Consider the following 19,842-nt stretch of genomic DNA (forward strand, 5'->3'; position numbering starts at 1 on the left):
ATGACTTCACCTATCAAAAGTGAATGGGAAGGGTTAACGCTTACGCCCCATGTGACCATAGCGTAAGGGGTTTATGTTGGATGGGAATAATTTAAACAGTTTGTTGCTTGTACCAAGATAAAATTGCCATGTGATGTTACTGGGTCATTTAGAAATAGCAATATGGTGTTTATTATAATTGCACTGTCATTATTTTGGCATTAAAACTTTTACAGTTTAGAGATCTGCGAGTGGAGCTTTGAGTAAACAAATCACCTCCTATAAAAGTGATTTTCTCTTCTATACACACTGCAGTGTTTCCTTTTTTTGGCCATTTTAGGTGAGGTGGTGTGTTATGGATTTAAATGCCTTGTCTGTTTACCTGTGTAAAATGGCTGTCTTTGACTCTGGCCAGCATACTAGGCATGGGCCGGTATAAGATTCTGGCGGTATGATAACCTTTAGCAAAAATACCACGGTTTCACGGTGTTGCGGTATTGCCATTGCAACACTAAAATGTGTTACTTTCAAATGCTGGGTAAAAATAAAGCCTTTAAATTATAATATGCTTTCAAAAAATATATAGTATTTTCGTAATGTATATTAAATGTAAACATCAAATCAATCACATGACTTAATGATTTAATGAATTTTGTATAAACACAGCTCATACCTTGGAGACGGTATCACAGAACATTTTAGTGGTTTTGAAACCTTGACTGTTTAAAACCTCGGTATACCTTGAAACCGGTTATCGGCCCATGCCTACAGCATACCAATGTGCTTTTGATGGAGAGATGTTTATTTTTTGTCTGTGTTACTTCACCTTCTTTATTTATTAGGGCATGTTTGTATGGATCTGTGCCTGTCAATTTTTATGACATGCAGGCTGCACAGGCTTGAAGCCTTGAAAAGACTCAATAATCGCAGTTTTACTGACTGTTCACAGATCTTTAAGGATCTGTTTGTTGATTGATGTGTGTCCTATTATAGCACATGAGTTCTCTGTCTGCACCTTTTGTAAACCCACTGCTGCCCTATGCTTTGTATCAGAGTGGTGCGTGGGTTTGACTCAAGCACAGCCGCCATGTATGAGATTGGAAATGGTATTGTGTTGTTAAGATGGCATGTAGGGTTGTGCCGATAGAAGATACTATCGACGATAGTAAGACATAGCCGATAGCAATAGCTCTAATAAAACATACAAAACCGTATTTATAAAAAACAAAAACTATATTTACATTTCCAAGATTCTCTCGGACATCTTGCCCGAGTAAACTTGTAATGCGTGCGACTCAGACTTTCTCGCGTACATGAGCTTTTAATGCACTCGCTCTTAGACTTTTCCTCGCACCTGAGGTTGCAGTGCACAACGCTTGTTATGCTTGTAGGGTTTTAAAACCAGTGAGTAAGTTGTCCCCTGGCACGCAAGTAATTTACACCGTGCCTGGGCATTATTGATGCACTCAAATTAGTGGCATCATGTTTACAAATGTTGCGGTTGTGACAGTGTTCCCAGCTGCCCATATAAAGCAGCTTAAGTTTTTTGTCCACCAAACCAGTGGCTTGTCATAGATAAATGAGTCAAAATAAGCCAATAAATAAAAAATGATTTCCCTGCCCCATTACCGATCTATCAGGCTGACTATGTCACTATGGACAATATCGCCCAACACTAATGCATGGTATTATTTATTGATGTGTGGTTGCTCTTTGCTGTGTTTCTCTCTCCATGTTTGGTTGTACTTGAAGATGCAGATGTAAGATCACTGAGATGAGTTGCAGAACTGTAGGTGAGGGGTCAGCTTACATTCAAATTAATCTTACTACACAGTCTAAGCACCAGTGTTTCGCTTGTAGAGTCTAGAACAATCCTACTAGGGATGGGCAATACAGCCTCAAAATTATATCATGATATTTTAAGAATTTTTGCGGTAATGATATTTATGACGGTATAAAAAATTATGAAAGGAAAGGCATTTTCCATCCATTGAGCTGACATTGATGACCGACTAGCTAATTCAAAGTGTAAATCCATTGTCATGAGGTGGCAGAAGCAGCATTAAAGTGCAATAGTACACGATCACACAGCATGAGTCAAATGTAGACAAAGTACAAACTAGAGATAAAACAGTATGAACATTTTACATTACTATAACTATATTACTATATACCACAGATTTTCTACTAGTTTCCCAAACACTTCAAACAGATCCCAGTAACTCAAGTCATTATCTAACTATTTGATTTTAAAACGATTTTACCTGTAAGTGCACTTTTGTTCACATAAAGATCAAATTAACAACATCAACATTAATCATGGCACATTTGGGGTCGTGAGCTAAATGTTCATCTAGTTCAGATAAAACACAAGTGAATAAATCAGATTTTCATATAAATACAGGACAAATCAACAAGTCATCTGTCTTTGTCTTTGGTCTGCGTATGCTGTGAGAAATCGGCTGTACTTTAGGACCCAGGAGTGACCGCCACGCTTGCGTCTCGCAGCAGTCACGGAAGAAACAAACACGGAGCTTTAAACTCATCAGATCACACATTTTAATGGAAAATGTGAAAAAAATGTATTTAAACTCTTCACATTTAACACTTCACTTTTTGGCCGCACATCAGCAGCTACAAGTATCTCCTTGCGTACCTTTTTAGCTTGGTTGTTCTCGTGTTGCTGACATGCTGCTCTTGCTCTCAGGTGTTGTTGCTGTGCGCGTTAGGGAATGTAAATGCAACATACATAATGATATGACATTTTTATCATGTAAAAATATTATACCGTATTATCATGGACTGTATGATATGGCACACCCCTAGTTCCTACAAGGGCTTTGTATCCCCAACGATTTCCTGATATGGTGCGATATTTATCGCGATAAAAGCTTGCTATGCGATGCACATCACGGTAAAGGCAAATATTTAATTAATATTATCTGTTTATTATACAAAAAACTGTGTTGTAGCATTTATGTTTTTGCCATTTCATTTATTAGCTTTTAGAGCTCCAGTACTTAACTCATGTTGTTTCAAAGCAGTTTTACAAAGATTGTGCCTATAATTCTCTCATAAATATATGTGTAAACATGCAGTCAGACTAAATATTTCTATAATGAAATCAGATTATTAATGTGCAGCTCTGTGTTGTCTTTCTTCTCAAATGTGATACTGTATAATAAACCGTATAATAAGCTAAGAAATCAGCAGCATGCGCTTAATTGATTATAAATGCACATACCGTATTTTCCGGACTATAAGTCGCACTTTTTTTCATAGTTTGGCTGGTACTGCTACTTATAGTCAGGTGCGACTTATATGTCAAAATTAATTCATACTGACTAACATGAACAAAAGGAAACATAACCGTCTACAGCCATGAGAGGGCGCTATATGTAGCTCCTGTAGCCTACCCCTGAAAATAAAAATGTTGACTGAAACATTAACTTAAAGATAACGGAGAAAGACTTAATAAACAAAATGTACCAAAAAAAGAATTATAATTTTATAAATTGCACATTGCATCAGAATTTATACGGAAGGTGTTGTAGATACCAGCTTTTAATACCAAACCCTAGAAGAGCTCAAGTTCTGCTAATGAATTTAGCTTTAGCTCCTGAGGCGTCATAAACGGTTTCTGATCTCGCTGTTGTCATGCAGTAATCTGCAGCACCAGCAGATTTAATAAAGAGTACAATTTGAGCAGAACGGAAATCTGTTTCAAAGATAAGACTCCCTTTAGGACTCCCTGAGGGAGGTGACAGAGTCCTTCTGTAATTCTCTCTCACTGTTAGGTGTAGATCAACTTTTATCCACAACAAACCCAGAAAACCAAAAAGTGAAGACAAGGAAAAAAACATTAAGAGGAGACTATTTTTCGGAGAAGGTCAGGTAAATGTATGTTGTGTTTGTTATAATTGTACTGTTAAATTTAGATATTTTGCAATGTTTATGTTACGTGTTACAACAAAGTCTGAGGAGAAAACAAAATGAACAAAAATGTTCTTCAGAACTTGCTCAACCTGAGTGTCAAATGAGTGCAGTCATTCATTAGCAATACATAAAGCTGGAATAAGAACAGCAGTGTAATCTCTTATGAAGAGTTGAACCCTTGATCAGCTGTTGCTTTCCTGGGGTGTTAAACTTTCTGGGGGTTGGCTAGTCCCCTGGGCTTTGGGTAGTTTTCATGCATGTATGAGAGTGCAGTGTTAATTCACAGAACAGGTGCTGTTTTATGCTTAACAGCTTTCGGCAGTGACTAGGGTCAGAGTTTAAACAAGTTCATCCTAGCTGCATGTTAAAATTCAGGGATATTCACCCCGCCCCTTCTTTATTTAGGGAAACTTGTTTATTTGTTTTTCAGAATGTCTCTTAGCATGCCCGTTAAATATTTACAATTTAGTTTTTATTTCAGTTTATATAGTTTCTTGAGAACCATGTCACTCAGTACTTTGGCATCAGCAGCCAGGTCAGTTGTAAGTGGTTTGCATGCTGATGTGTGTGTTTGTCTTTGGCCTGTCATTGGGACTCGTTGTTTTCCTGTAGCACAAGATTGTGGTGGCACACAGAGCCGGAGAGTGATACAAAACATAATGCCAGTGTAAAACACGGCTGACAGCTCAACCAGTTGCTAAACCAGGGAGAATACTGTCACTTTAAGACCCAAGTCAGACTGCTTTAAGTTTCAATATATGGAGTAACATCCAGCTGTATATGTTCACTTAAACAAGAATGAAAACCTAGTTCAGTGATCACACGTGTGTTATACATATACAAGCTATACACGCTGATAAATGGATGTCAAGAGCGTCTCGTTGCTGTGGGAGCGCACAGTTTATTCACTGCAGTAGTGGATCTGCTGTTTTTCCTGAATTTGTGAATGTCCTGTAAATATACTGTTAAAACTGTGCAGACGTTTGCGCACTCAAGACGGACGCTGAAAGGAAGTACCGTATATTGCGCCTATTTTGTCTGCTGTGTTCCGGGCTTCGACGAACCCTGTTTGCGCGTCCAACATTACACAAAAGGAAAATGTTTACGCACATTTGGATTCGGTGATTCTGTCCGCGTTATCCGCATCGCGAAAATCATAGGGCTCTACTAATAAATGAATAAGTTGCCTCATCTTACTCCACTCTTTCAAGTTTAATTGACACTGTGATTATAAACCAAGAGCTCGTGCCGCATCCTGAAGTGCTTGCACAACATTACGCACAGCGCATAAACATTATCGGTCACTTATCGAACTATCGTCATCATTTTATATGTAAAATTATAGTTATCGAATAATCACAGAGCACTATATGGACTTGATGTTTAAAACGTTTGTATTCCATTACTTAACACTAATATTTGTAGGATAAAGTGCAAAAGTGAAATAAAATATGCATTATTATTTTATAGCAAATTTGATCTGTTGGCTAAACAATGCTGTCATGTCTGTTAATGCAGAGGTCTGGTACCGGGTCGTGTACAAGTTGCCACCAGGTCGCAAGAACGTCCTTGAAAAAATGCGTATAATAGCTACGTATTAGCTTAATCGGGTGATTTTCCCTTTAAGAGCCGACTTCAGATTATTTCCACTGTTGTACTGGTCTCTCTTTTTTGGGACTCGAGCTTGACCTATGGTTTGAGCTGCCTTTGAGGGCAGCAAGCCAAGTTTGTTTACCAGTAAGTATTAAGATTGAATGGGCTGGCAAACTCTTAAAACACTGAAAGTAAAAACAATCCACCAAAATATGGTTCTACATGTCCACTAAAATAAAGCTGCTATTACTTTTCCTAATGGATGGTTCTTTCTTTGACCTTTACTTCCATTTAAAACGTTATACATTTCACAAAGGAGGATTTTCAGCACTATGTGCAACACACGAGTCTCGCTTGAACAGCATCCCAGCTGAAATCGGTCTGTGGCGTCTTTTGCGTGCTCAAGTTCGCTATTTCAAATGCACGTGGTATGCGCACTCATAATCGAAGTGGCGCAGTCGCGACACGTTCGTAAATTTCCATGGTGCACACATGTGGTATGGGTGTTAGTTGTTGAGCTTTAATCAGCTTGTTTAATCTAACTCTCCCTATTATTTCTCTCTCCTTAGGGTGGAAATCACTTTGACCAGTATGAGGAGGGTCAGTTGGAGTTGGAACAGGCGTCTTTGGACAAGCCCATAGAGTCGGTAAGGCTGCACCCTTCACGTAGTAGTGTTGAAGTAGAAAAGCTGCTTCCTGTGTGTGTGATTTGGATGATTGGTCCAGACAGGGATAATCACATCTCTTTTGTGGTCAGACCTTCCCATTTGTAGCCATAGTCAAATCATCTTCTGTAAATAAGTCAGCACTCCCTTTTTGGAGGCTTGTGTTACAGTGTAATGTAGACACAGGTTTAGGAGTGTACCAATCACTGTGATCAGCCTGTAGTCTTTTTCTCTTGATCACAGATATGAATGAGGTATGTGTGTAAAAGTGTGGGTATGGATGTTAGTTCGACACATTTTATTTCTAACGTTTTTTTTAATGTGGAGTGGATGGCACACAGTTGAGTAAAATGTTAAAACAGACATGCAGTCAAGTACATATAAAATGTATTTGAACATAGGGCAGACATGAACACACAGTTTTGATGTAATACCCACCATTGCTCAATTTTATTAGGGCAAATAAAAGGTTTTCTCGAAGTGCAGGCCTACTCGGTTACAAAAAGTGCTTGTTCACATGTACATCAGAAGGCTGTTGTTGTTAACTTGGATGAGCTCCATTCAGCTGCTCAGTCGGAGGATGCCAAAGACCCTCCTAGTTTAACAAAGCCACAGTACAGTTAGTCCTCTTTTATTAGTTGTCTTTCTCTTCCTGCAAATCCCATAAGCATACAGAGCAAATAAACCAATCTATTGCATTAGTTTCAGCCTTTGCTACCATCTGATACATCTTCCACACCCAAATAGCAATAGCTACCTAAATTGCCTGATGGGATTAAATTAGATACTTATGAACAGAACAGTATATTGTCCTTAGTTTTCTAAATTATGTATGTTATATGCTTATTGCATTTGTTTGAAGAGTTTATTCCCAGACTTTAATCCTCACTTAAATTGCTGGCTATGTGAAAATAGATTAGACATTGATAATAAAGGGCTGCCTGCTAATCGATCAAACATCCAGTGTCCGTTAACGTATTGATTCAATCCTTATATTGAACCATATAAGGATCGAATCAATACATTAACAGACATTGGCAGACCTCTGATACACAGGCACACCGCCAATTCGATTACACAACTGGTGTCTATGCGTCTCGTTCGCTTCTGGTGCGCTTTAGGATAGACTGACCTGAATTAGATATGAGCTACTGGGTGTGTCGTCCACCCCACATAATGGTGAGCTAGACTGAGTGTATGTGAGATTTGACTGAGTTATGCTGCGTACACACCAGAAGCGAATTTTACTATTTGCGCGAATAGATTACATACAAAATTAATGCAAGGATGCGAACAGACGCAAATTCGCGCATGACGATTTTGAATCGCAAACACGCACTATTAGAAAATATTCAACTCAAACGTAAAATTCACATGACGCGAAGTTAAATCCCGTGAGTAATCTAGAGCGAGGAACGCAATGCTTTGTTTTTGATGTGTACGCAGCATAACGGTGGCACAAAGAGTTATGCGTATGTGTGTAAGCACCAGTATCTTGTGTGTGTGTGTGTGTGTGTTTATTTTTTGTGTTGGTGTTTGTGTAGGACAGTTAATTTCAGATATTTTCAGTATTGCACACAACTTGGGGTATTCGACATTTCTCTCCTGCAGCGAATTGGCCCCAATTAGCTAAGCAGCTCTGACCCGGTTTGTATCTGCACGCTCTGCTCTCCTCCTCCTGTCTCTTTAGGGGCTCCTTGTAACACTTTCTCACTCTCTCTGTTTCTCACTACTACTTTTTCTTTCTCTCCCCCTCTCTCTTTAATCAATCTGTCCCCTTCTTTCTCTCTCCCCCCTCCCTCTTTCTGTCTCTCTCTCTCTTTCTTTCTCCAACACAGTGATTCGGTGTACAGTACCCTCTGTCATTATGTGCTGGCATGGTGCTTGTGCAACTGGGACTGCATTTTTCGCTGACTAGGCATGTAGATAATATCGCAGGCAGCTCTCGTCTCTGTCTCGTTTCTTTGGTTCACTCTGTATTTGAGGCTTGCACGCCTGATGCTTCTCCTCCTCTCAGTGTTGTCCTTTCTGCTCCAGTCACACTACAAATCATTACTGAGACACATACAATTATAAAGCATTATGAACTTCATAGTATAGCAAAGTTGTTTACATTAAAATAGGACACTATCCAAGCTGTAAAACCAAAGCAGTTGTTTTGTGAAACTCACCAGTTTTTGTCAAAATGACTATTTTAAATGGGACATATCATGAAAATCAGACTTTTTCCATGTTTACGTGCTATAATTTGGTCCCCAGTGCTTCTATTAACCTAGAAAATGTGAAAAAGATCAACCCAGTAACTTAGTTTGGGTAAACCATTCTCTGCAAGCATGTGAAGAAATAGGTCATTAAATTTAGCTCCCCTTGTGATGTCAGAAGTGGATAATACCACCCATTAATCTGCACTATCCAACCACGGCACTGCCATTTAGTGCAGAGATCAGCTCATTTGCATTTTAAAGGACACACCCAAAAACAGCAAATTTTTGCTCACACCTACAAAGTGGTAATTTTAACATGTCATAATAAATTATCTATATGGTATTTTGAGCTAGAACTTCACATACGTACTCTGGGGACACCAAAGATTTATTTTACTTAAAGTCTTGTGAAATGTCCCCTTTAATGTGTTAACAAACATTAGTTTGATATTGAAAATGGTGAATATGATGGTAAAAGGTTTTAAGTCCCAAATTTTTTTAGAAGGCAAATTTTACTTTTTAACCCGTTAATTGGCGCTGTCCCGTGAGCGGGACACCTACGTTTATTTCAATATTTTCTATGTATATGTTAATCTATCACGACAAACTATATATTGTTGGAAAGGTCTAAGAATGTAGTTTTCATATTTCAAAACCTTTTAGCAGTAATAATAATGCAGTAACTGTAATTTATTCATTTGTGACACAAGTACAGCAAACCTCAAAGCAAACCAGCACAACCTTTAGTTTTTTGACAATTTTATGTATTAAAAATTATACTGTATTGCATTTTTATTTATTACAAATAAATGTAAACTGCTTTAAAAAAAAAATATTTTCACCTCCAGACACTTCCCTAAAAACGTTGAAGTGTCTTCTTTAAAACCAAAAATTACCAAAATTAAAACCAAAATTGGGCTTCTAGACCAAACAAAAAGCCAGAGTTATATTAATTGAAAGGTGTATATCACCTTTTCACCAACCCCCCCCAACTCAAAAAAGGCTGCGCCAGTTAAAGGGTTAAATTTGTTATAAGTATGCATATCTGACTTATTATGTAATTGTTTCCTTCATATATTTTCTTTGTTGTTAATTTTAAACGGCATCACCAGACTGATCTGCAAAAACATTGGTTTTCAAACAGGTTTCATAACTCCTCCCATCTGTCATTGGACCTCAAACTTATGCCATTGGTTAAGACCGTATCTAACCTAGGTCAAGGTTGCTTAAACAAACTGATGTCTAATGTTTGTTGATCGTATCAACAGAGCCAACCCTACCAATGGCAATATTATATTTTTAATAAAAAACTCATGTTTTCTTGTCCTATTCATAGCTAGACACAAGTCCTTTTTCAAAACGACTGTCCAGGTCTTATCAGTGGCAGTTTGTCAGATCTATTACATTAGATAATCTCGGTGCATGGGTCAGAGGGACACGAGAGGACAGGAAAGGAGGCCTGGCTGCATGCCTGAACCAAATAATTCCTGCTCCTGCGCTATTGTCTATGAAGGGGTGTGGAGAACGGAGCTGCCACACACAGTGTTCATGAAGAGGACAGACACATTACACTCCGCAGCAAATGATGGCTATCACTGTCAATTTGTTCAGTACACTCAGGGTGCAGTGCATAACGTGTCCATAATACAAAAATATTCTTAAAAATATGTGGAGGCATATTTGCTCTTCACTTTCCTGTTTTAGATCATTGGTGTTTGACAAAAAATAACCCTGACACTTCAGATGTATTTATATCACAGATCTCCCAGCACAACTGGTCCTCAGGCACAGTGACAGCCATCACTGTGTGTATGTGTCTCAGGTTTGAGCGCTGTGTTTGTCATGTTTTTGTTTCCTATGCCCCTCCTCTGCCAATTATTGTGTGTGATCTGTAGACAGCTAGAGGTCTGTGGTACATTAATCGGGATCTTCTCTTATTTTCCCTTAATGTTTTTATCTACTCATTCCCTTCTCTCTATTACTCTATTCATACCTCTATTTGCATGTTAAGTCAGTAGCATTAGTTTCTCTCTCACCCACAGCACCCTTCATTTTACTATGTATCCCAACATCCTCCTTTCACCCTGTTCCCTAACCCAAGAAGATGTGCACTGGGCAGTGACAGTCAAAATTTTAGACTTGCATTGTTTGATTTTCTCTTAATATCGAGCTGGGTTGCCTTAAGGCTTCAAATTGAAGGAAAATCCCAGAATGCACCATGACTCCTGATTATATATGGCACTGGTGCAACTATTTCCACCTAACAGGCCAGAAGTTGACACAAGCAATACTATAATGCATTAACATAGTTTTGCTTTGCCTCTAATGTTCTGAAAGAGAAGGTCAAGGTTCATCATTTCAACCATCAACATGTCTGACCTATAAACACAAATCTTATACCATTTGTACGATCATATGCATTGACTGTTCAATATATATTCAGTATAGACTTAAATTTATTAAGTTAACGGTTGATGCTATTAAAAGATATTTGTATTTAGTTATTATTGCAATGAAATTGATGCATCCAAATACATTTAACTTCACTGTAATTTCCAAAATAACAATGAATAGTGTAAAAATGAAAACCACCTGTTTATTCATTTGGTCGTGAGCTGTTTTACTCTCTGACGGTAAGGAAAGGAATCTGTTAGATTTTTCACTCTCCCACTATCATTTCCTATCTTTTTTCCATGAACACTGACACAACAGCTGCTGTCTCTAAACAAACACAGTTTCACCCCATCCCCCAAAACACCTCACGGTTTAAAGAAATATAATCAGTCGCCTGTTTCCCCACCTTTACTTGGTCACCTCTGCCATACTTTCCTGCACTTATTCACTCTGACATTTGTTGATCACCACTTGGTTTAAAACAACTGACCTTTCAGTGTCCAGCTGTAGAGCATGATGGTGACAACCACATGGTATTTAATTGTACACGTGTGGTGGTCATTTTCAGGTGGTTTTTATTTCCAGTGTGTCAGTAAATCCTCACATTTTAATGTGGTAAGGAAGATTATAAAAGACATTTGACAGATTCATTTCAATAAGCTATTTACACCTGGTATTAAAATGCATTTTGGTTGATCGGATTAGCCTGGGAAAACCCAGACAACTTCCGGCAAATTTAGATTGACGATGACGACAGCACAGCGAAGGTGAAGCAGATTTTGTACATTACAAAGATGGATGCCGCCATGGAACATCACTCGTTCGAAATGGCGATTGCGTCTGTTTTAAGCGATTTAACCTTTTCATTAAAACCCGAGCAAAGAACAACACTCGATCCGGCCAAATCTGATATAGCTCTGCATACGTCATCTCCTTCATCGCTGTGATTGGTTTTATGTCTATCCAATTGGACACAGAGGCATTTGAGAGACGTCCCTTTGTAAATGATTGGTCTATGAAGATTTGCCAGACCATAACTCCGTTACTACTGAGAATGGTCTGGTTTTAGCCAGGCTATGATCGGATGACAAGTGGATGACTCTAAAGAGTCCGGGTATAAAATGTTTTGAGCTCATCCACTTTCGATCACATTCAGAGGTAGTCGAAAACTCATTCGACCGGATTGCTTTTGTAGTCCTTTTTTTGTGGATTGCTTTTTTATTGTGTACAAAAGACCACCTATTCTCCACTTATTGATCTAATGTCATGTACTGAACACAATGTTTTTCCATTGGACATGACTTCTAGCGTGAACCCACGGTGTTCAGCGCGATCTTAAGGCTTTCATTAATAAAATTGAAGCTCCACCTCTTTCAATTGTTTCATTTTGCAAGCTTGTGAAAGTTGCGTAAGCTTATTTTATCAATCGCTCTGAAATATCAAAGAAAGTTCTTACATACACACATACAAAACACTGTGTAGCATGTTTTATTACAACACAAGCAGCGGTCTCTGACCTAAAATTGTGTTAAAACAGGACAAAAGAGACCGATTTAAAATACCAGGTGTAAATGTGAATTTGTTTCTCTTGTTCACTTGTAAACCAATTGACCAAAACGCATCTTATACCAGGTATAAACAGCCCCCAAGTGAAAGCACAAATCTTTAACCATACAAAAATGTTTTCTATTATATTGACTATCCGACTTGGATGCTGTGCACCTGGAACCACCCAGGTATGCATGATGTATGAATGCAACATTTATGTAATGTAATCCTTTGTCAAATTCTGCGTCAACTGTACATTCCCAGCTTATAAGGCTGTCATGACCAGTCTTAATAAAGTTTGTCTGACAACCCCCCACAAAACATTCAAAACCACACTGGTATCCAGAAATGGCACACGCTGCCCTGCACATCTCTCTTCTTCTTTTCATTTAATCCCACCCTCCCTTTCATGTTCTTATCATGGTAAGAACATAACTCTTCCCTCTCTTTTACTTTTTTGTTGTGGGAGTGTACTTGTTTGGACAATATAACATACCTATTTTATTCATTTTTTAATCATTTACATGAATTAACTGCCCGTTAGTGGATGTGTGAATTCACTGTTGTAATGTAGTGGATCAAAGAGATAGTGTGACCAGTAGAAAGCTATAGAGATTGGCCAGTTTCTTCAGTTTTTGTGACGTTTGACTGTTCTTTTGACAGCCCAGGGTTTAAAAAAGCCAGGTTCGTATGGACATGTTTTCACTCCACTTGCACTGCTGTTGGATTCTTCGGCGTTGTTGCTCTTCATCTGTCTGTTTTATTTTAGTGCATTCACCCGTTTTTTCACTACAAAACCCACCTGCTTTCTACGTCTGCCCGACACGCCATTCACAACGCTGGCTCCAGTACACATTCAGCTGATTCTGTTTGGCACATATGAGAAATTTGGCTAAACAAAGACGTCTCTCTTCCTCGAGTTCGGTTTTCCTGCACTAATGGTCTCTTAAGGAGCGAGGCGTTTACAAAAACAATGTAAAGTGCTTCACTCAGCAAGAAAAAGCAATGTGAGGTCAGCTCAAAGTGCTGTTTAGATGCTTCACCAGCCCTCAGAATGATGAAATGCTGTGTGTTGTTAGCAGAGGATGCTGCAGAGTCACTGCATTGCAGGCCATTTGGGCTGGGCTTACTGCAGGCACATCTGCACTGCTGATAAACTAAAGATCATGGGACTTTCTGCTGTCTTTATTTACATTTTTATACAAATAGCTGTCCCAACTTATTATACCAGCATTCTTTAAATGTTTGGGGATGATTTTCATTTGGGGAATTGACTACATTCTGGCTTTGATATGCTTTCTGTATTCCCCTTTGCTAAATCTAAAGAGAAAAGGAAATGCACAGGCTACCAGTCATTTGAACAAAACACACACACACAAGCATTTGGGCCTCCAGGGACCCAAGTAGATATTTCACAAGATGAACATTAGAGAAGCTTTCCATGCACAAGCCATCTGGAGAAAACATTTCCGTATTCTGTCACTGTCAACGCACACACAGTGGAATAAACTTAAATTATTATTTTTTTTAAAGCGTAATACTAGATGTATAATTCTGTCCTACAATTGAGGAGTTCAGATCTAAAACCATCTAAGTGCATCTGACGGGTTTTCTTGCAAATGAGCATTTTTATCAGCCTCACTTTAATGGCAATGCAAAGGTTATAGTCAGTAATTGAAATGCCTTATTTTCACAAATGCCACTACAGTCATTTTATTGGTATTTAAGAAATGTATTTATCTTTAGCTCCAAAACAAAAGTGCAAGCTCGTTTTTGTTCAAAAACCTAATACAAAGAAAGTATTAAACAAATGCAAAATCACTAAAGATGCAACTAGAAACTGATCAAATCAGAATGTAACAATGAAGAAACTGAATCACCCGTTCAGTGATCCATATCACTGACACATTCGGGTTGTATTCAGGTCCAAGTACTCACAAATGATGCTTTTCCATTCCATAGTACCCCGCGGTTTGGTTGAGTTTGGGTTGGGTCAGCTCACGCCGTGGTTAGCTTTTGAGTTTAGTATCACTTTGTAGTGGGAGGGATTATAGGCGTGTCGTTATATTTGCGCTGCCTTGCCTACTGCTGTGACATCATACAAGTGAGAGCGTTGTTGTACATTCCCATACATTTATTTATTTCTGAGTCCACCACAAAATTAAAATTGGCCACCACAAATAGATGTTTGCACATAGTGTTTATAACTGCCTCTGTATCACATGCCAGTTTCTGTTCAAACACCCGTGGCGTTAGTCGACGGCGCTCCGCTGAGCCTCGTTAAAGTTGCATTTAAGCATATAATGCGGACGTGCACGTCGCGAATGTTCTGGCACAAACTGCAAGTCTGGAAAAAAACTGTTATGGTGTCCCGGATTCTCAACCTGTGGATGTTTTTCATTGCTAAAAGGGTGTTTGGAAACTTAGACAACATGTTTGCTCGAGACGGCGCAAGCTAGCAGTAAGCTAAAGCTAATCTTTTACATTATAGCGATGACGCTGGTAGTGACGATTCTCTCAGACCAATCAGTGATCTACATTGTTTTCGAGTCACGTTTGGTATTAGCTCGGGTCGCTTGGAAGCCCAACCGAGGTACGAAAAAAAGTATCTGGTACTACGTACTGCACCCAGTGGAAAAGCTCCCAAAAGTGGGCTGACCCGACTTAAACTAAACCAAACCGTGGGGTCATATGCAATGGAAAAGCTCCAAAAGGGACACATATTTGAATGTGAGTTTTTTGGTTTGAAGCAAAGGTATTTGATGAACGTAGTATACGTGAGAAGAGCTGTCCATCTCATTTGTGAAAGAGGTGACGTTTAGCGACTTTTAAATCTGAGCTCCTCTATTATTTCTGCAACCGAGAGAGGCCTTATTTTTAATTCTTATAAAAAATTCTCATTTAATTTTAATCTTAACCAAACTCTTTAGTGAGTTAACAAGCCTGATATCTCAAGAGGCCTCTTCGCAATCACCCCATTAAATAAATGGAAAATATTATCAAAGCTCTGTAGCAATCACACAAAGAAAGGAGATGAAAGAAATGCGATTACCTAATTTAAAACCAAGCCTCATTTTTAAATAAACAGATAAAAGATCCTAAGACTGATTACTTTGTTTAGGGCTGTCAGTTTAGCGTTCAGCATCCAACAGTCGAAGGGCGTGGCAAATAAATGGCAGTACTGATGGAAAGTGGGTGTGTCTTGTGGGGATGTCCACTCCCTTCCTACCCATAATGCTTTAACCTAGTTCTTGCTCCACTTCTTGCCTCACATCAATCATGGCTCTGCCTGCTTCATCTTTATCTCACCCACCGCTGTAGATCGTGACATCTGTTAGATGACCTTGTGCATCACTGCCGTATGCTCAGCCTCATCTCTAACAACATCCTTAGCTCTTTGCTGCCTTCCCCCTTTCTGTATATGCTTATTGTCACAACTAACACCGCCGGTTCTTTTTGTTAAAGTGGTTTAACAAAAAGTTGCATGCTGGTTAATGGTTTTGAGTTTTTACATAAAAAAAATTCTCATCATAATTGCCTTTTTATTTGTGGTGTGCGTGTGTTAGATACACAACAAATGTTTTCCAATGCATTTATTTGTTATCCATAATTTTATTATTAATGCTTGGATCAGATCTTTTGTTTTATGTAATATTACTTTTTTTTACTTGAAGCTTGAATATTTTCATATTCTTGCATCTCATTTTCGTTTCAGTATTTTTTAAAGCATCAGATTAGTCTGAATGAAATATGTGCACACACGCGAATCAAGCCTCTCAATGGTAACCCGAGGCCTCCTTCTCTCCACTTTTCTTTTTGTCTCTCCATGAGTCTATTGATCTTCCTCATACTGTTTCGCCCCTCGATCTCTTCTCTCGTTACAGCTACATACTGTTTGTTTTTGTTGTGGCTCTTTCATGGTGATGAACTCACGAAAAGCTTGTGAAAGTTTTTGGTTTTTGTGTATGCAAGCTCTTTATGTCTGTGCTTCCCTCTCGTTTACTCTTAGTTGTTTATTAATCTCTCTCCCAGAAGCGGTTTATATATGTATTTCTGTGTCATAATACGTATATAACCGCACATTCCTCCCTACCTTTTCTAAGACTGAAAGTGAATTAGTTGACTCAGAGGTTGGTAGCATTTACATCCATTTTCTTTTAGCTGTTACCTCTACTAGAGGAATGCCCCATAAATTAGTGTCCCCTTAAACGCATCCCTCCAGATTGTAAGGGCTTCAGAGATGTGCCTTATTACAGAACCAAGTGACTTTCTTTTCCTCTTCTTGTTCTATCTATCCTCTTTCTTTCTTTTCCTCTACTTCCACAAGGAGTTTAAAGGTGTAGCACATGATGCTTTATGTTGATGACAGTGAAGAAAGTTTCAGCAATTATTTGGCTACCATGTGTGCTTGTGACACTGTATGTGTAAATGTGTATGAAGCGCTTCTTATTATTGGATTATTGTGGTCTTTTCTTTCCTCTCTTCCTCACATCAGGATAACATTGGGCACCGGCTTCTTCAGAAACATGGCTGGAAGTTGGGTCAAGGCCTGGGAAAAACCATGCAGGGTAAGCAAGCATCTTTCTCTTTTAAGCACAGTCTCTCCTACTCTGTCTGTCTATCTTGATTTCCACCCAACAGCATCAAAGCCCTTTGTTTTGATCGGCTGTAAATCTGATCTCTCTCTCTCTATTCTAATACAGCACACTTATTTGTATTTCTCATTTGTACTGACGGGTGAAACGTTTGTGAGGAATGAGTGTGGTGCTGATGATGTGCATGCCAGAAGATGGGATGAGATAGATAGAGAAAGCAGTTGGTAGGAGGGAATGAGGTGGCATCAGATAGATGAATGAATTGTGTGCAAGCTTGTATGGACCCTATGTAGGGTAGATGATGGCAATATGATATATTATATATAAAATATTATGAAAATGTGATTTAAAAAAACATAAAAGAAAACTTACAGGTATAATGTGGGTTTTTAGCAGCATCTGTTGGTGAGATTGAGAATTGCAACCATCCTTAAACCCAAAATAAAGCTATGGTAGCTGCGACAGGACAAACATGTTGTTGTATAAGACAACGTAGGGATGAAACACAAAGTAGAGGAGTTTGTCCATTTAGAGCTACTGTAGAAACATAACGGCGACTTCCATGTAAGGAGACCCGCGGATTATGTAGGTAAAAACGGGTCATTTTAAGGCAGGGGTGTCTAATCCTGCTCCTGTAGGGCCGTTGTCTCTGCAGAGTTTTGCTCCAACCCTAATCGAACACACCTGATCCAGCTAATCAAGGTCTTCCTAGGGCCCTGTCCCAAATGGCGCACTTCATGTGGACTTTCGGTGGCCTTAAATTGCGCGTGCTCGCTTAGTCTACAAGTCCGTAGGGTGTCCCATCTGTCATTTTTACACTCTGAAGTGTGCTCATCAGCGCCCCCTTTGCACCCTTGATGTGATCTTCAGCAAAGCCCACACTGCAGCAGGCTCCGCGCACTTTACCAACCCAGAAGTCCTTGCAAAAGAGCAATCAGACCAATCAGGCGAAAGAAGGGAGGAGTTCACACTGATGGGCAACTTCTCTTCCTATTTCCGGCATGACGCTCAAGTCTGTCCCAAAATACGACTCCGGTGTGCCCTCTTGGACTCACGTCAAGGGTCCCTAAGGTCTGCACTACATGATGCAGGAGGTCCACAAGTCCGGAGTGTGCCATTTGGGACAGGGCCTAGGTAGATTAAACTTTCAGACAGGTGTTTTAAGGGAAGTTTCAGTTAAACTCTGCGGGACATCGGCCCTCCAGGACTGAGTTTGGACATTCCTGTTCTAAGGTAATAAAACAATAAGTTCTTTATTTAAGGTATTTATTCACCACTGATAATATAGTTATGTATATTATATTGCATTTCTGTCAAAAGATCCTTCTAAAAGTTACACATTGCACGTTAAAGTCACAAACATGTGATGTACATTTAAATAACTCTAAAATGACCAATAACAAAGGTGGGATAAAAACTAAATAATTGTAGTAATTTTATTTTGTTTTAAGTATTTAAACAATATGCAATATAAATATAATCATAATAAAATTAAACTGATATGAACATACAAACCTTTGGACTCTCGTAGTCAAAGAGAAGTGACACCCAACTCTATTCCCTTATCCATTCCCTGTGTTCCCTCTTACCTGCGCATGTGGTCTAGTACAGAATATAAGTGATCTGCTTTGATACAGCCATGTTGTCTTAAGTTCAGTGGTTGCTTGAATGAGCAGATGATTGATTTGTCTCCTCTTGCACAAACAGATCAGTATAAATGTACAGAGAATTAGGATGGGCTTTCTGCACAAGGTACATGTGAACTTTAGAGGAAAGGCTTTAAAAGGGAAAAGAATTGGGCTTACAATGAGGAATACTTGCATGCATCATTCCCTGCTACTTGGTGCAACATAATATCAAGTGTTAAATCGTTGTGCTTTGCAATTTTTATTGTTTGAAAGCATTGGTTTAATTTCAACTGGCATACAGCTGAAGTCTTAAAACAGAAGTTCTAGATATTTCGATACACTTTCGTTTATCACCAAAATATAGGAGCGTGTGAGGTTTTGTTTGTTTGCAAAGAAACCTAAAACACCCTCATGTTTTAGTAAATTGATCTGCCCGTATGGAAATCAGTACGAGCGGTTTTCAAGGTGAAAGGAGATAAACCCAACTTCCCTTCTAACATATACTGGCTTGGTAAATTAACCTTTACAAACCTGCCTGAACATTTAGCATTTTTTGATTCAAAGTAGTTGGTCTGACAAAAATCAATGAGATGAATTCATTTGGTGTCTCTGGCCTTATTTCAATATTTAAGAGTTTATTTTTAAAAGGTTATTCTGACCAGCAGTGTGAGACTCTCTACAGACTGCTTTTCTTGGTAACGTTTTGAACGTGCATACACACACCTGTTATATACACTGTGGACTACAGCTTTTATGAGCGCTCTTATAACAAGTGCTGCGGTCAGCATTGTGTAGGTTTTAGATTTTAAGTGGGATTTGCACCATATCATTTTTCATTACTCCCAGCATCCACTTCCCTCACTATCCAATATCAGCCACAGTACAAATGAAAGCACAAGGAATAGAAGGTATGAGCAGACTTAAGAACTTGAGCTCTTTCTGTTTTTATTTGATTGTACTGAATGTAAAAAATATCTCAATAATTTTCATAATGTTCAGTTGTATTAGCATTTGCTCTGAATTTGCAAAAATAAAACTTATTGTGTGGCTGTGTGGCGCGACAGGGATTTGAGCATCTTCCTAGTCACAGCTGGACACAATCGTCACAGCGACAAGTTTTCATTTTTATATAGTCTGGTATTTTTGCACCTCGATCGTGCTCCTTATCACTTTCTTCAAAACGCTCTCAACACAAAAAGTCATCTGCAGGCGATGATCCACAATGGAGATTATATATAACCTCTAGAGAGGTTTCTCAGCGGCTCTGTGAGAGGTTACCCGGCCCACTATGCTACCAAAA

General features: G+C 38.9%; 1 protein-coding gene across 9 annotated transcripts in view; it reads left to right on the top strand.

Moving 5' to 3' along the window:
• gpatch8 (G patch domain containing 8) overlaps positions 1–19,842 on the top strand; it is a 35,179-nt gene that overhangs the window by 2,749 nt on the left and 12,588 nt on the right. For 2 of the 9 annotated variants that reach the window (XM_055191862.2, XM_073857123.1), the window contains exons 2-4: positions 6,078–6,155; positions 7,785–7,820; positions 12,983–16,887. Coding sequence is in view for 5 of the 9 variants with exons in the window: in XM_073857123.1 (XP_073713224.1) it covers positions 16,881–16,887 (7 nt within the window). In the remaining 4 variants the exon portion in view is untranslated. The remainder of the gene's footprint in view (positions 1–6,077; positions 6,156–7,784; positions 7,821–12,982; positions 16,888–19,842) is intronic. The other 7 variants (XM_055191879.2, XM_055191845.2, XM_055191836.2 and 4 more) reach the window with 4 other exon arrangements.

The sequence above is a fragment of the Misgurnus anguillicaudatus genome, chromosome 19 (genome assembly GCF_027580225.2).
Source record: "Misgurnus anguillicaudatus chromosome 19, ASM2758022v2, whole genome shotgun sequence".
Classification (NCBI taxonomy): domain Eukaryota; kingdom Metazoa; phylum Chordata; class Actinopteri; order Cypriniformes; family Cobitidae; genus Misgurnus; species Misgurnus anguillicaudatus.